The 16,546-nt window shown below is 44.8% G+C and overlaps 1 protein-coding gene across 16 annotated transcripts; it reads right to left on the minus strand.

Annotated features, from left to right (window-relative positions):
• Positions 1-93: 93 nt before the first annotated feature.
• On the minus strand, positions 94-16,434 carry LOC143900540 (uncharacterized). Of its 16 annotated transcripts, none has more exons than XM_077411999.1 (5): positions 16,170-16,307; positions 15,807-15,948; positions 12,332-12,373; positions 9,579-9,866; positions 94-5,546 (listed from the first exon to the last, which is right to left on the minus strand). In XM_077411999.1, exons 3-5 carry the CDS (start codon positions 12,345-12,347, stop codon positions 1,348-1,350), a joined length of 4,503 nt encoding a protein of 1,500 aa, XP_077268125.1. In that variant the 5' UTR covers positions 12,348-12,373; positions 15,807-15,948; positions 16,170-16,307; the 3' UTR covers positions 94-1,347. The 16 variants fall into 16 exon arrangements, 6 of the variants coding, with proteins under 6 accessions (XP_077268125.1, XP_077268126.1, XP_077268123.1 ...); XM_077412000.1 differs by lacking the exon at positions 16,170-16,307 and adding an exon at positions 16,007-16,021; XM_077411997.1 differs by lacking the exon at positions 15,807-15,948 and having other exon boundaries at positions 94-5,543; positions 16,170-16,434.
• Positions 16,435-16,546: the final 112 nt, after the last annotated feature.

The following is a 16,546-nucleotide window of genomic DNA, read 5'->3' on the forward strand; positions in this document are numbered from 1 at the left end:
TAAGGGCTGTGACTCACTGCTTTATTCGGGGATTGGCATGGTCCTCTTAGCGACTCCGTCCGCGAGAACGTGCGCGTCGCGCTCGCGACTTGGGTTTGAATAAATATTAAAAAAAAAAAAAAGAGAAGAAAAATGTTGAGAGAGAAAAAGTTGGGAGAAAGGGAAGTAAGCGCGAGCCGTCGCGCGTGTAAGACGCGTGCGACTGTTTTATATGCGGATTTTGTGGCTCGTGGCCAACAATAAATAATGCGCATCGAGCGGAGTAAACGGAGGAATAACCGATGATGCGTTGCTCGGCGTTCTCTATTTCTTGCTGGTGTTAACAGTGGATCTCCGCGTTGCTCGACTTTCCCCGCGCACGTGCCAGGAGCGAGGCGATCTTGAGCGAGAAGAACGAAGAGTGACGTCGCTGGACACCGACGGCGGTGACGATGGTCGTTGAATCGATCTGCACTACCGTCTCTCGTAATGGACGAAGACCATGTATCGGCGTCAATCCCGCCGTGGTTGCACGAGACGCGTTGCCTTTGCAGAGAGCTTATGTAGCTTCGTGTTCGGGAACGGCGTCGCGAAATGTTTCTGTTCCTCAAATATGCACCTTCTAATCAGATTTGTTAGATCCTAGTATATAGTTTAGTACGAAAAGAGCTTCGACGCGAATTTCAAACCTACAACGGGCTCAGCGATCGCAAAAAGATCGCGAGAATTGCACACAGCAAATTAAACTGTAAGTCTCTCAAGCGTATTAACGTATAGCTATGCCTTTAGCTTCTCTTCAATTATCTATGAAAGATGATTAAATCGTAGCATCATGGATTCTAATTAAACACACGGCATTTTGTATAAAATGCAGTTAAATAATACTGAATTCACTTTTATGAAGAAGGTACTGTAGATCGTTGCCATTAACGTCGAATATAGTCGAAGCCAACTTGGAAGGAAGTAGACGATCAGTTAAACCTCAAAGAACAGTTGTTCTCAGTTAACGTTTACAGGAACAGTCTTATGAAAACAAGTAACCAACAATAATCGTATGCAAACTCCTAACGTAAACAGTCTGATTAGAATTAACCGGCTATGTGCGCGACGATGCGTCGTCATGGATGACAGTTGTCGACGGCAGGCCATGCGAATCAAATTGGGCAAGATCACAGTTTAACGATCCACGTTGTCGGCCGATTACGTAGCACGTCGAGACTAACGTAGAATCGTGTTCTTATCGCGATGTTCAGCTCTCGCACAAAGAGTACTCTCGCAAAAGTTCCGAACGGACGCCGCTTTTACCGTCATCAAGTCCCCCAAGTGTACATCGCGCCGACACTATACAACACGATGAGGATCGGTCGATCAGAAATGAAGATCGTCGGTCCTGGTAGCCTCCTCGAAGATGTCATCAAACACCTTGTCTACTTCGGCACTGTTGAGGCTCGCCACGGGAATCTGTGGTACCGTCGGGATGGTCAGACGCAGGCTTTCGTCACATATCCCCGGCATGGTGCGACTCCTAGATAGACCGACAAGGCCCTTTTTCGTTGAGTCGCGCGACGAGAAACGTCTACCTTTGGAGTCCCTCGTCTCCGCGGTGCCGTCGTTCGCTGGATTATCGAAGTATCTGCGTATCTTGTCCTCCATCTTCTTCACGCTATCCGAGGACGAAGACGCCTCGTACTGCTTCTTCATCTTGAAGGACGACGGCGACTTCGGCTTGGGCGGTTTCGGAAGATAGGATCCGGCGCCAGCGTGGGCTTGTGGCGGTAACTTATCCTGTACCGGGCGCGACGGAGCGTGACGGCCTTTCGAGATTGCCAGCTGATGCCACGACTCGGACTTTGACAGGACGATGGATCTGGACGGCCTGTTGGTGCAGGACACGAGATACTCGTCACTGGAGTCCATCGCGCCGCTCGCGCCGTTTGGGATCGGCGAGCGTTCCTTCTGGATGGGTTTCGATTGGCCCGGTTGTTCGTACTGTTCTCTCAGAGCGGTGATCCGGTTCTTCGCGCTGAATCCAGAGGATGGTGCTACCGACGGCAAACCAGTGACGACCGCAGGTGGCTCTAATCTTCTCGGCGGCTCCAACCTCCTCGGCGGTTCCGATCTTTTCGGCGGTTCCGGTCTTTTCGGCAGTTCCGGTCTTTTCGGTGCCTCGGACGGCTGGAACCTCAGAGGTTGATGAAAACTGTTAGATTGATGAAAACTATTAGGTTGATTAAAATTGCCAGACTGGTTGACGACAGACGTATGACGATCGCTTAGTATCGCTCGCTCGTTCTGCAACTGACGAACCAGGCTCTGCTGTAGCATGTTGTGTCGACGTATTTCGTCCTCGGTCGCAATGGTCTCGCTGCTGGTCGGTTTGGGATGCGGCCAGAGCTGCGAGGGTGACAAGAACGAGGCTGGTGACGTTCCAGATTCCAGTCTGGCTTCATCGAGTTGCGTCGCCGGAACGTCCGCAGACGCGACAGTCGCGATCGCACAAGTGTACCGCGTGACGACGCCGGTGTCCGCGCTGATATCCTGATTTTGGATATGCTGTTCCTCTGGCAAAGCGCCGTCGCTTGTACATAAAGGATTTTCTTTGCCAATGTCATGCGACACGCTCGGCATCCGATCCTCGAACGGATCCTTGTCGGATTTAACGCACGGGATGTAAGTCGGATACATTTGAGGTCGATTATCAATCGATTTAGGCGAAAAATAATTTTTACATCGCGGACTCGTTCGGAGGATCGGGTCGCGCTGTTCCGGCAACCGATGACCGGATATCGCCTGAAAAAAAGCCTTCTCCGTCGAATACGGCACGCAAACGGCGTCTTCCTTGACAATAAGATCGCACGTGTTCTTGTTCGCTAGGGGCAGAACTTCGTTTCTCAAAGTGATATCAGTCGTTACGGCATAATTCCGATTGTGGTCCAGAACGAAATGGCTCGGATCTGCGGCAGGATGACAAATCAAGTCTGATGTCGGAACGACGTCATTGTATTGAGGAGTTATCCAGTGTTCTTTGACTTCCGGCTCGTTATGGGTTTGAACAGACACGTTATTGTACGCGGACGGCAGCCCCTTTGCGACCCTAGAAACCACTTGAAACACGCGTGCCTCTTCAGGATGACTGTCGTCGTTGACACCCGTCTGTACGGCCACGGACGAGCTACCTTTCAGCATCACATCGATCGGTGCGTTCCCCGCGAATGTAGTTCCAGACGAGTCCTTATCATTGCGCACCGTGGCTAACGGTTTAAACACATCCTTCTCGTTGCGAACAAAATTGTGATCAAATTTGTCCCGAATTGGTTTCTCAACCGCGCGATGCGGCTCGCTCGGACGATACTGAACCTGCGGTCCTTTCTCGGGGAACATCCTGAAGGAAATCTTCCCGTCTACCACGCCGAGCTTCTCGTTTAACGGTGCCAAGTTCTTGCGATGCGCGTTCGAGTGTTCGTTGTGCCTGCGAGGATCTTCGATACTCTTGACTTCCGGAGCAGCGTTCTTACCGATGAAGGGCGCGAACTGCTTGCAGAACAGCCGATAATCGAGCCGTCCGTTCTCGGTGACCATCTTGTTCGATTTGCCTTCGTTTCTATCGTGCTCGATCCACGGCGGTCGAGGGAAGAGAGATTTCTGGGTATTCTCGTTTACGTTGAACGACGACGGTTGGGATTGGTTGCTGTCTCGGTCAAACATCCTGGCTTTTTCACGTAAGGAATTTCCAGATGGTGGCGCGTTGTCCCTCTGCCAGTGATGGCCGGGCGGGGACTTCGACGTTCGTGGCTTCTCGATCTTTCGAAACAGCGACGAAGGCGCGTGTCTGAAGCCCGCGTCCGGCTGCGGCACGTTTGCGTTTGCGAACGGGAAGCCGTTGTGTGCCGCGCCGCCCCCAGTCGGCGTCTTCTTACTCGCCGGAACTTGAGAAGACGTTTGGGGCATATCCGGGATGAAGCGTTTCGCGACATTTTGCAATCTTGGTGACAACTCGTCGGTATCGTTCGCGGACGAGGACTTGTCGAAAGCGGTCTTGATGTTCGAGAACCGACTGTTCCAATTTTCATTCGTCTGCGACATATCCGTCGCCTTGGTGTGGCCGAAGGGTTTGACAAAGGCGGGCGCGGCGTTGTACGCTTGCGATTCGTTGTTCCGGCTGATCAACGCCAGGAACTTCTTGTCATTCTCCGTTTTAGGTTGGAACGACGGAACGCCGAGATTAGACGCGTTCGCGGCGATTTTATCACCCACGTTGATGGGACGTCGCAGGACCACGCAGCCGGGATTGTCGTAGCCGAGACTATCGGCCTGTAACTTCAAGTAGCTCGGTATGTCGATGGTATTGGCGCGTTTGATCTTCGACTTCTTCGCCGCGAACTTGTTGCTGCCGTTGTTGTTGCACTTGCCGGCGCTGATCAGCTCCGCGCGTTGTCGAAGCGCCGCCGCGAGTTTCGTCACCCGACTCTGCTCCTCGCTTGCCCTCTTGATCGCGGTTTCCTCGTCGTCGCTCACCTTCTCCTGGCAACCGTCGACGCCGTCCCGTCGGGTCTGACGCGTACTCGTCTCATCCGCCGTTCTGGGTGTGATCGCGGGCAGATCCGCGTAACCAATCTGCGGCGGGATCAGCGGCCGATACGCACCGGTGTCCTTATTCCTGTCGCGCAACGACTGACGCTGATTAATCACGTCCTTCGTGTATTTGTCGTGGATTTCCTCCACATGCGGCCTTTCGCCGCTCGTCACGTTACGCGACGCGGCCAGCAGCGGTTCAGGTCGTTCAGCCGGAAACACCTGATCGTTCAATCTCGCCAGGTCCGCGCTGCTCTGCTCCAGCTGCCTTCTCGCGCGCGCGATCTCCTCGGCGGAGACGCCGATGGTGTGTCGGACGGGTCGCCGTCTTCGTCCGGGCGGCGCACCGCCGCCCTGCGCCGCGACGTCGGTCGTCTTGCCGCCTTCGTTGCTACCCGATACTCTCTCTTCCGCCGGCACCTGCAGCCGCGACAGCAAGCTCGAGACCAGTCGCAGGAGGTGTAGCTTACTCGTGGGATCCGACACGCCGCCGTGCTTCGCGAGCGTCGCGACGTCCGTACGCTCGAGCGTCTCGCGCAAACGGGAGAGCGCGGTCTGGATGTCCAACAGCAGCAGATCCTCCAGGAACTTGAGCTCGTCCTTCCTCGACACGGGCACGTCGTGGTTGCAATCGTGGTCGCTGCCGAGTAACGCCTGTTCCATAGAACGGCGAGCGTAGGATCGGTCGCCGATCCCGTTGCCGGGCACGACGAGCGACGTCGCCGTCGGCTCGTCGCCGCCTCGCCGGCAACCCGTTGCCAGGGACAGTTCGAGCGCCTCGCGCAGACGTTCTACCAGTACCGGCAATGAATTCCACTCACCGACTGCCGCACTGGGACCGCCGCTGACGCGACGCTGCTGTCCGTCTCCGGTGCTGTCGTCGACGGTGGTTGCCAGTGGCACCCCTACGCCCGGTTCCGCCTGCCTCGCGGCTACCCCCGACACCGGCACGCCGTCGTCCGACGACGCGCTCCTCGTGACGGTCGCCAGCTCTGCTGGGGAGAAACAGACCGGACGATATCAGGATCGTTCGCATAATCACATTGAGTCTATTTAATTAGATTATTTAATTTTGATTCAAAAAGTTTTCAATTAGAACAATTATCGCGTTTTTATCGTTCTTTCCTACACATGTCAGTTTTGTGTGTTACGTCGTTGAAGATTATTAAATTAAATGTATTCAAAAAATAGCCAGTAAATTTTAACGATTTTCATCCATATTGCATGTACGTAGGTATATATAATGACTGGATCATTATATAATAAAGATAAATAATTTTAGCATCCCTAATATGTAACAATAGATAGAGCTTATCACTCCACATTTTTATATTATATTATATGCACTGTAATATTTAATGAAACAATAAGTACGAGTTGTTGGCGGATATATATATATATATATATAAAATTATGTAAAAATATTATATAAAAGATATTATATAAAAATTAACTCCCATAGAGGTAAACTCTCGTAACGTATAGGAATAAAATTACGCTTTTACGCGCAAGTGTTAAAACCATACAACATACCTACTATGTTTTCAGACTACGTGGAGAAAATATATCAACGGCAAAATACTGCTTCGCTAGTCGAATAGTGGAAGAAAACTCACTGCTTTTCTGCCAGAACGATCGCTATTTTTAATCCGCGATTGAAGAGTCCGAGCGTAAATCTCGACAAGTGGTGCTTCTCGAAGACTGAATTATGTACGTTATAGATTACTCGCGTCGGTGAAACCATCGTAAATACGTATATACCCGTGTCTTATTGCTGCCAGAATTTACTTCACAACGATTTGTCGTTTAACAGAGACACGATCGTCGTCAAGACACGAGATCCTCCTCCGAACTTCCGACATTTATTTTCGAAAGCACCATCAATGTCACGCGCTTTACGCTCGGATTACGGTTGTAGCATATACTTATATCGCGCGAGTGACAAGAAGCGTGGAGATTACTTAAAAAAAAAAAAAAAAAAAAAAAATCAATTTTAAAAACATCAACGGCAAAATATCGAATAACTGAAGAAAGCACTATTCTGACATTCGCAGAGTTGACCACTAATTTCCTATCGGAACGCGATCGCGTCAGTTTACGAGATAGATCCGCAAATTTTGACAAACGCTACTCTTTCCCGTTTAAACCGCAGAAAAAGAGAAAAGAAGAAAACGCGTAATTTCCACAGATCGACACTGTGTTTTCCAACGTAACTCGCTTCGCGCTCGCTTATCGCTTCGCGAAGAGACACCGCGCTGCCGAGATCTCGCCACGTCGCACGTCCAGCCGCCTCGGCACACGTCTCTCTTCGGCACGTCAACGCGTCGTGCGTTTTAAGAGCCGCGAGAGCCGCGGGAGCGGCTCGCGGGACGCGCGAGGCAGTTTGTTAGAAGCATTGTAAAACAACCGGTTTCGCGCGCGACGATCCGTCCCGCGCGTCTGTCGTGTCCGCGATCAGCTTCGATACCTCGGACGTCGCTCGATTGCACCGTTAATCTCTCCCCTAAAGGGATCCCTCGGACGATCGCGCGCGAGCGAGAAAAAACGCGAGGAAACCCGCACAACGGTGAATTTTAACGCGCGGAACTGTCGGAACACCAGTATTTTTACCCGGTTGCGATCGTCTTGCCACTACTGCGAAGCGGACGCGCGCGATTTCTTCGCGATTCTCGCGAGGAGAGAAGAGAGCAGAGAGAAAGAAAGAGAGCGGCTCGCGCGAGCGGAGATCGCGCGACCAAACGCGCGCGCTGACCGGCTTCGGCTATCGCGTGTGCGCGCTCGCTTTATTTAAAACAACGTACGGGGATTCTCTCTGCGGGGATTTATTTTCGGTCGCTCGTTCGACGCCTGTGCAGCTGCTGTGCGAAGCGAAGCGAAGCGAAGCGGGGCGAGGCGAGGCGAGGCAAGGCAAAGCGCTCGCGCGTACGCCGCGAAACTACCCGCGTGTTATACAAGGCGAAGTCGTCACAAAGGTCCGAATACGCTCGTGCGTTTCTTTATCGCAACCGATTTTGCACAGTGGGTATAACCGTCTAATAACAGCTCGTCCGCGCCGCATCTGTGCCATTAATCACGTTGTCGCGTTGTTGTTGCACCGTAATGCAACCACGTGTGTCGTCTCGAATTTTTATTTTTGGAAATGAAGGCGTTGTAATAGCAACGATTGCGAAATAACCAGTCAGATGAGACTGCCTGGCGCTGATTTGACAAAAGCAACGCTGTCCTCGTTTCTCATCTCCTTACACGTTAATATAGTATTCGAAACTTCCGCGTTTGCTCGATCAAAAGTATAGAGTTAATTATAAAAAATAATCCAGAAATATATTCCATTTGATCCGTTATTTTGTTGAATGGGATATAGCGAATGTGCCATGCGCACAGATATACATAACATTGGTTGCACCCCAGTTGCTGCGTTCCACTTTGCTTTGCTCTATCCGCCCATTTCATTCCTCTTTCCGGATGGAAAAGCTTTCGTAGCGCAGCCTGCTTCTTTTTGCGGATTGTAAATATGTCCGTATCTATCAGAAACGACATTCTTTTTATTTGCCTGACTGAAGCGAGATCTTCAAAATTGTAGCGACAATGCAGATTTCTCGCTCTTTAGACATTCTTAACACGCTAACGTCTAGCCAGTGGTATTTCTCTTCTACTGGATTTTCTTTGTGCCAATTTTTCTGCTCTCTTTCTTCCTACATTATTTTATCTTCTTTTACTCCGTTCGTTGTCTCAGTCTAAGTGTATTGCCTATGCTGTTTTGATATTCTTGTCTTCCCCTCTCCCCCCTCTCTCTCTCTTTCTCTCATTTCCGTCAATAATTCTATTTTTGAGAGCGCCGTTAGTCTCCGTTGTACGTAACGATATTTCATATATTCCGAGAATTTATATCGGGCATTTCCATTGTAGTATCAGGTAACTGTGTAATTGTATATCGCCGCGAGAGCGTAAGATTTGTAAATAATGCGGGAACCTGTAGCGCGACCGAAATAGTTCTCGCGCGTAAGAAAGTTTAGATTTCCTTGAAACGTACCGCGAAACGCAGATCCGCGCTGTATATCCGCGCCGAACTATCCGCTGACGTCGCTAGTCAAATAAACGCGCGAACGTCTATGCGAATAATGGTATAGCGCTAACGCAAACACCCGCCGACGACTTGGTGAGCGACGCCGATTGGTTCCGACAAGCGCGACGGGATAAACACGCCGCGTACCCGGTGCGTGAGCTTGTATACGCAATTTCTTTAAAATTAATAGAATTTCTATTTTAACTGGCGCGGGATGTCCCAAAAACGACGAACTTAATTTCAGACGACGTTCCAACTTTGCATCAAGGTGGCAAGCAAAAATTAATTTTCCTTAGCTGAAGAGTCAAACCGGCGGAAGGCAACATAATCTAAGTTCTCAAGAGTTGAAAACGCGAATTGGTCCTCTCTTAATTGGCCCAAGTCTAATCAAATTGTATTGTTTATCTAGATTCAGCGCGCTTTAATCCCTCTCCCAAAAGTTTAATTGTACCAAGGTGTCTATAATGTTGGAAGGAGGTAACAAAAACAAGATGGCACAAGATCAAATTTTCAAATTCTCAGAAACCGGAGAGTGTGCCTGCGCACATTCTAGCGCACCATTTCAGCTATAAACTTTGCTACAACGTATATTGTTATCCTAAATACATGTGGGAACGTAAACCAAATGTGTTACAAACGTGTAACATTTTCGAAATTTTTTAGCTCTTTCGACATTACTAAATTTCATGGATAGAATTAAAAGTAAGTGATACAAATTTGTAGATTGTAGTTCTTTTCAAACTATAAATGCATTGTGATATTGTTGTTTGCATTGCTGTTTTAATCGCTTTGTTTTAATTGCGTAATATGTATCACATCGAAGTCACATATGTTGAATCTCGCAACGCTTGAAGCTTAATAATATCCTCACACAAATATTTTCATACTTAAGATTGCTAAGTTCTCGAATTCTCTCTGTACTTTTTGGTGCTTTACTTGATTGATCGAAGTGCGCATCACTAACCTGACGCTGGCGTTTCTTTTTCTTCTTCTTCTTCTACTTGCGTTTCTTCGCGATTCGGCGTCTCTTTCGCTTCTGTCTCCTTAATTGCCTCCCGTTCTTTCTCCGTTACTTCTTCTCGTTCCTTTTCCTCAACTTCCTCTCGTTCCTCCTCCGATTCCTTCGTAGATGATTTTTCCGATAACTCTGAGCTATCTGATTCTTCTATCGTGCTCGCTGCCTCCTCATTGCTGACTTCCGCTGTTTCCGGGGTCTCATTTTGAGTGTCATCCTGCTCCTCGTTCTGCGAATCTGCGAAAAGCGAGTTGAAGATAATAATCGTTTCGGCAATACAAGCGCACGTGCGTTAATCGGAAAGATATGAGAAGCGATCATCCGCAATGAAAGATGTCTCTTTTCGATGACGAATGAAAGCGCAACGACGCTTGAAAGATTAAAAGTTTTCGATGAGTTAGTCGTAAAGTATTATGCGTCATGACAGAGAATGCGTGATGTTCGACAATATGTTCATGTTTCAGAATCAAATCCGATTTTTACGTAACTCAAAAGAACTGATAGTTACAACAAAATAAGATGCAACGATCTTTCATTATGTTTTTTAAAATTGTGGTGGCCGCATGCGTCCCTATCAAGATGGCATCGTACACTGAAAAAAGGGTTTGGTTATAATAACCAAGGCTTGGTGAAATAGCTTCAACTAAAGGGTTTAGTGATTATGACAAAATATTTGGTTAATGTTAACAAATTTGGTTAATGTCATAATTTTGTCAAATGATTTGACAAATATTTTGTCATAATCACTAAACCCTTTAGTTGAAGCTATTTCACCAAGCCTTGGTTATTATAACCAAACCCTTTTTTCAGTGTATGTAATTAACCGCGCGCGGGCAAAACGCTCTTTCTCGCGAGCGCTTGACCGCGCCGACTAAAATATATAAACAAATTCGGCAACAATACTCATTGCCCTGATCGACGTTCTCACCAATCTCATAGAACGACAAAAGCGAGGCAGGCATATACGTACTTGTGGAGTCTCGCACCATCGCGACTCGCAGAGAGTCGCATGGTATTTTTGGGGGCATCCTCCAATGGCAGAATATTTAAGTACGCATTTCAAAGTAATGCCTGGCTATCTCGCCAGGTGCGAATACTATGTATAGGTAAAATGTCACTGAGAGATACTGATTATATTCACTTGATTTAGTCTCGTTATACATGAACTCTATATGGCTCCTCAAATAATTTATTATCTTAATAATTTATATAAGATTAAGTTTTGTGTCCGTAATATTTGCTAATCCATGCGCAATTATTGAAATTATTAGAATCGGCGTAGGAAATCGCATTTTCCAGCTGACGGTTAATCGGATCCAAATTTTGCGTTATGATAGAAATGATTAATGCCTGATGAAAGCCGATCGAGTTAATAGAAGTAAGATGGGTAAGATGATAAGTGAAATGGATAAGATTGTAATATATTATATATGGATTACATGTGCAATGCCTAGTATGGACGCGATCTTTCCCAATATCTGAGAACAACGCTATTTTCACGTTGGAAATGCATTTATTAATCGAACATCGAGCACCTTTACAGCCAATGGCAAAATATTTAAGTACGCATTTCGAAGAGTATTGGGAAAGATCGTCCATAATAAAAACATGTAGAGCTCATGTAATGAGATCAACTCAAGTGAGTTTTTAGAGTTTTAGTATCTCTCAGTGACATTTTACCTATACCCGAGAAAAAATGGACTTATGTAATTATATAAAATCATATATAATTTGCCATACCATACATAATTGAAGTTTAAAACTTTTTTTCCTTCTAAAACTTACAGGTTTTGAGATATTTGAGTAGATAAATTAAAATGGCACACCCCGTGTATATATACAAGGTGGCCAAATACTGTGATGCAATATAGCAGCCTATTATCATTATCTAGTAGATAAGTAGGACATTTCAATCGCCATCAATCAGAGAGACACCAAAATCAATAAGTACATTTTGGGATTAGTGTCGTTGGTCGTTGCATGACGATGGAGAGGAGTACGCGGTTAGATGAACGGAAATGATGTATTGTTGCCGAATTTGTTTATTTAGTCGGCGCGGTCGAGCGCTCGCGAGAAAGTACGTTTTGCTTGCGCGCGGTTAATTAATATATGGTGCCATCTTGGTAGAGGCACATGCGGCCACCGCAAAAAATATTTTATAATGTAAAGCATCATGTTTGAAGAAAATATCTATATAAAGTGACAGGATAAAAATGTTGTAATTTATTATGTTATTTTTTTAAATCGCAATTCTATCGACAAGAGAAGAATAAATAGACGATTCTTATTATTTTTTGCCGTTTTAGAGAGGCAGAGTTTTATAAAGATCGATGACGTAGCTCGGCGAACGCTTTCTTGTTAATAAACATCGTCAGTGCAGTGGCGAATAACACAGCGGCATTATGTATGTATATCGCGGAGATGCGACAGGATGTAAACTGTTTGCACCCCTCCCCCCCCAGATGAGGCAGTAGACAGAGGTACGTTTTGATTGTGCGAGGATGCGGACGTCCATAATCTTTTGGTTAATACGCTCTGCATTCCGTTACACATTACGTTGATCATATTGAACATTACATTTTTTGCACGCATACGCTGAATTACGCTCGGTTCCCGTGACTCCCACCACTGACACTCGTTTATCTATCTACGACGATACTCAAGCAACATGGTCGTGACAGAGCTCGTAAAGGGGCCCTCACCTTCTATTCCCGACATTTCGGCACGTCGCCTCGACTGGACGCCTGGAAAAGTAAACACCGCTATTAGGAAACGACAATATTTGCAATATTTTACCTTTTCCTTACCGATAATGCGTATTAAAGTAAAAAAGATTCTTATCTAGTTGCCATTTTATTTAAAAATATCGGAGAGAGCCACAAGATTTTTGATTTTTCCAATTTTCAATTTTAATGAGCTCGACGATATGACCGAATCATTTTAATTTGACGCTTACAATGTAAAGCGATATCAGTGTTACTTTACACGATAGTAATTTTACCTGTATATTTCTTTCTTTGAATTATAAACCAAAATTTATTACGCGTGCTGTGTATGTACGTGTTATGTGTCGTCGATTTTGATGAATACGTTATATTCTTTTGTCAATTGATAAATTTAGGAAAAAAAACTTCGATTTTAAGATTTAATTCAGAAATACGCATATTGCAACGAATCTGATATCAACCCAGACACGCGCGCGATACGGCAGGGATCGCAATCGGATTAAAGTTTAGCCGATCACGTGGACCTCGCGCATCCAAACGGCCTACCTTCTTCTTTGCGACGTTCTCAGATTTGTCCTGAATCGCTCCCAGATTGAGAGATTTGCTCAGGAACAACAGAGGCGGAAGAGCGAGATCTCGAGGAGACGCTGGAGACAATATACGCGCGACACGCGCGTGGTACACGCGGTACACACGCGGCGTTCGTTATAACGAGGCATCGTCAGCACTTTCGTGGCTTTGAGGGCCGTTTCGGCGCGAAAATAGCTTTGACCCGTTTTTCGTTATATACGTTCGGAAATTGGGAAGAAGCGGGCTAGACAGCGCGCGCTGATTTGCACGCGGGACGACCATGATAGGTAGGCGGTAGTGGCGATCGCGGTGTGTGCCACGAGGTCGCATTTTATAAATAGGCCGGGCGAGAGTTGCAGCGCGTAGGTAGACGCCGCGCCGCTATACCGAATGCTACCGCGAGAAAGTATACTCGCGTTTCGCTCGTCACGGAGATTCCTCGTCGAGATTACCACGCGCGATCATTCGAGCTCGAACGACGAATGAATGGGATCGTCGAAGGGATCGAACGAACGGAGGGATTAGGATGTCAATTGAAAGAACTTTTTTCGTCGACTTGTTTCCTCCCATCGCGGTACCCTATCGATATACCCTATCGATTCTTTTAATTGCGCTGAAAAGTAATTAAAAGATTTCGCGCAGTGATATCTAACTCATTTTTTTTTTTATGGAAGAAATATAACCATTTTCTGATAAATTTAATCTGCTCAACATTTTTAGATTAATTTTTTAATATTTGAAAAAAGAGACAGATTGGGTTGTATCGAATTGTCCTCTTATTTTGTTTGGCAAAAAGTTCTCACAAAGCTGATAGAAATGTAGACAGGCGAACGTCCAAAAGACACACACAAAATACTTAAGACTTTTGTTCATATATATTATATTTTTTTTATTTTAAATTAAAAGCTAATATCTGTTATATAATTACTATATTATAAAATTCACTTTGATAGTATATATTCATTGTTTTTTTTTAATCTTTAATGTAGAAAGAAAGAAAAGAAACAATCAAATTGATACAATATTTTTATTCAATCTTTTTCAATTCAGTTGTTTCTTTTCTTTCTTTCTATACAGATATTATACATATGATGGGGTAAAAACCAGAGTAGTGTGTAAAAGTCAAATTTAAATATTTAATATATTTAATATTTTATATATTTACACACACACATATTTACACATACTCATATTTACATACAATTTAATATTTTTTAAAATATTTTCTTGTGTGCATATATATAGATGCACGTTCTACAATATATAAATTGCATCTAAGTACACGAGAAAAAATTTAAAAAACGTTGACTTACACCACTCTGGTTTTTACCCCTCCATATATGTATAATCTTATTTGTTTCATTAAATTCTCTCTCCTCTCGAAAGACAAGTCAAGTAATAGTTTGTTTTTTATCTTGCCTGATATTTTCCTTTACTCTTTCAAGTAACTTGTTATTTGATTTGATATACTGCTTAACTTCCTTTATCCAGGATTGTTCGTCGATGCGTTCGCTAATCGCATATGTTTGATCTGACTTCAATCCGATTTCATCCCTATGTTTAATCCGATTTCAATCCGATTTCCGTTCCTATTTGCCGTTGCCAATGTTACCATACGTTTCGATCGCGCAGCCCGTGACTTTTAGTAAATGATTCTACGTGGCAGCACGCCAACGATCACTTTACCATCCTGTTGCTTGAAGCTCTTGCCGACTCACGAAATGACGGCCTCGTCGAATTTTCGCTTCGTCGACGGTCACGTATTTTCGGATACGGGAATGCAGTTTCCGTATAGACCGCGCTCCCGTTTTCGGACTTGGTATATAATAATTCCCGAAAATTTTTCATAAAAGTTTCATAAGAGTGAGAAATCGGAATCCGCAGGAAGAGAAACGCAACGTTTTAAAGCAACGTTCAATGCAAAGCCTATTTACTAAATCCTTCAATTATGCATTCAGAATTATTTCGATGCGGTAGGGTAGAGATGTAATTATAAATATAACTAACGTTTTTTTAGGAAGATTCATAACAGCTAAAATTCAATTTTTCTTTTTTTTTTACATTAAAGATTTAAAAAGCAATGAATACTCTTAACGTAAATTTTATAACAAATATTATCTTTTTATAAAAAAAAAATATATATATATGGAGGGGTAAAAGCCATAGTGGTGTAAGTTAAATTTTTTTAAATATTGACTCGTGTGCATAGATGCAATCTATACAATATATAAATTGCATCTATGCATACAAGACAATATTTTAAAAAATTTGACTTACATCACTATGGCTTTACCTCTCCATTATATATAATATATATATACATATATAATGTATATATATATATATATATATATATATATCTTTATATATACAAATCTTCATATGTATATATACATATATATACATATGAAGAAGTTTTAGGTATTTTGTGTTAGGTATATTGTGTGTTTTGCCAGAAGCGGCGACGCATTTGGAGTAAAAATAACGTTTATGAATGCCAAACTGTTCGTTTGCAATATGCAAGACTTCCGAATTATGTCTGTACGTTTCTCGTAATTGGTTCTTATCAAACTCGGCACAAAACAAAATCGGTATTTCAATAATGAGTTATCTTCCCCATTGTCCACATCATGATTCAATGATTAACTCTTTTAAGAGATTTCCGAATGTATGTACCATTAAACTTTTCCAAAAGATTGACATTGAAAATTAGTATAATTAAAAGTATATTAAAACTAATCTGCACTGAAGGATACATATGTGTATCAAGACAAAAAAGCTTTCTATGAACATATACTATATCTCCACGTAGTCTAATGTTATTCTTTTGTTCCACATCTCGAAAGAATTTAGTAATCATTCAATTCTCGTTTTTATTTACCTTTATTGCAACAGACGCACGCGCAGCAATACTCTAATTTCACATAAAATTAATATTAAGGAAGAGCGAGGATAATAAATTTTTCGCTTCAGTCATCATAACAACACCGAATATCATCCACGTATCCTCTTCTAAAAATATTCTGAAAAAACATATCAACAATTATACCGAGGAATTCAGAATTAGTCACCGATTCTCACCGAGAATGTCTATGTCTTTTAACAACCGCAAAATACAGTCCAAATATTGTCACCAATTGCCCGATCATGTCCGGATTGATTAGTGTTGCGGAAAGGGTTACTGTTTCGCGGGAAAATGCGGAAAATGCCAATGATCTCCAAGAGCAGGAAGGGCTGATTTTACCTTTAAGGATCGGCCCGGAGGACCAGCGTCGCGGGTGGCAGTAGGAGGCCCAAGCCCTCGGGAGACTGCAGCGAGCGCGAGCGGCCGTCTCGCCACCACCGAACTCTCGTCGCTCGTCATTCCGGTGGTTATTGCTGGCGGGAGCCGGGGCGGTGGTGGTGGTGGTGGTGGTGGTGGTGGTGGAGGCGGCGGCCGACGGCGCTCGGGCGCTGGACGACGCTCCGCTATCAACGCCGCCGTTTAAAAGCATAGCGTCACCGAACTCAAATTAGACGGCCCGAAATAGCGGAATTATTGGCGGCGGTGTAGCATAGCCGGCTTGGACACGGCGATCACGGCATACCGCGGTACCCGGCCTCGGGGAACGAGCGAAATAC

The sequence above is a fragment of the Temnothorax americanus genome, unplaced genomic scaffold, assembly GCF_048541705.1.
Source record: "Temnothorax americanus isolate GAGA-0224 unplaced genomic scaffold, ASM4854170v1 Scaffold3, whole genome shotgun sequence".
Taxonomy (NCBI): domain Eukaryota; kingdom Metazoa; phylum Arthropoda; class Insecta; order Hymenoptera; family Formicidae; genus Temnothorax; species Temnothorax americanus.

Excerpts from the sequence above, each read along its gene's own strand:
- LOC143900540 (XM_077411996.1), bottom strand. The coding sequence starts at position 16,419 with ATGCTTTTAAACGGCGGCGTTGATAGCGGAGCGTCGTCCAGCGCCCGA. Across the intron at positions 12,374-16,169 it reads CTCCGGGCCGATCCTTAAAG|GCGTCCAGTCGAGGCGACGT; the intron begins GTAAAATCAGCC and ends TTACTTTTCCAG. Across the intron at positions 9,867-12,331 it reads CGAAATGTCGGGAATAGAAG|ATTCGCAGAACGAGGAGCAG; the intron begins GTGAGGGCCCCT and ends CGCTTTTCGCAG.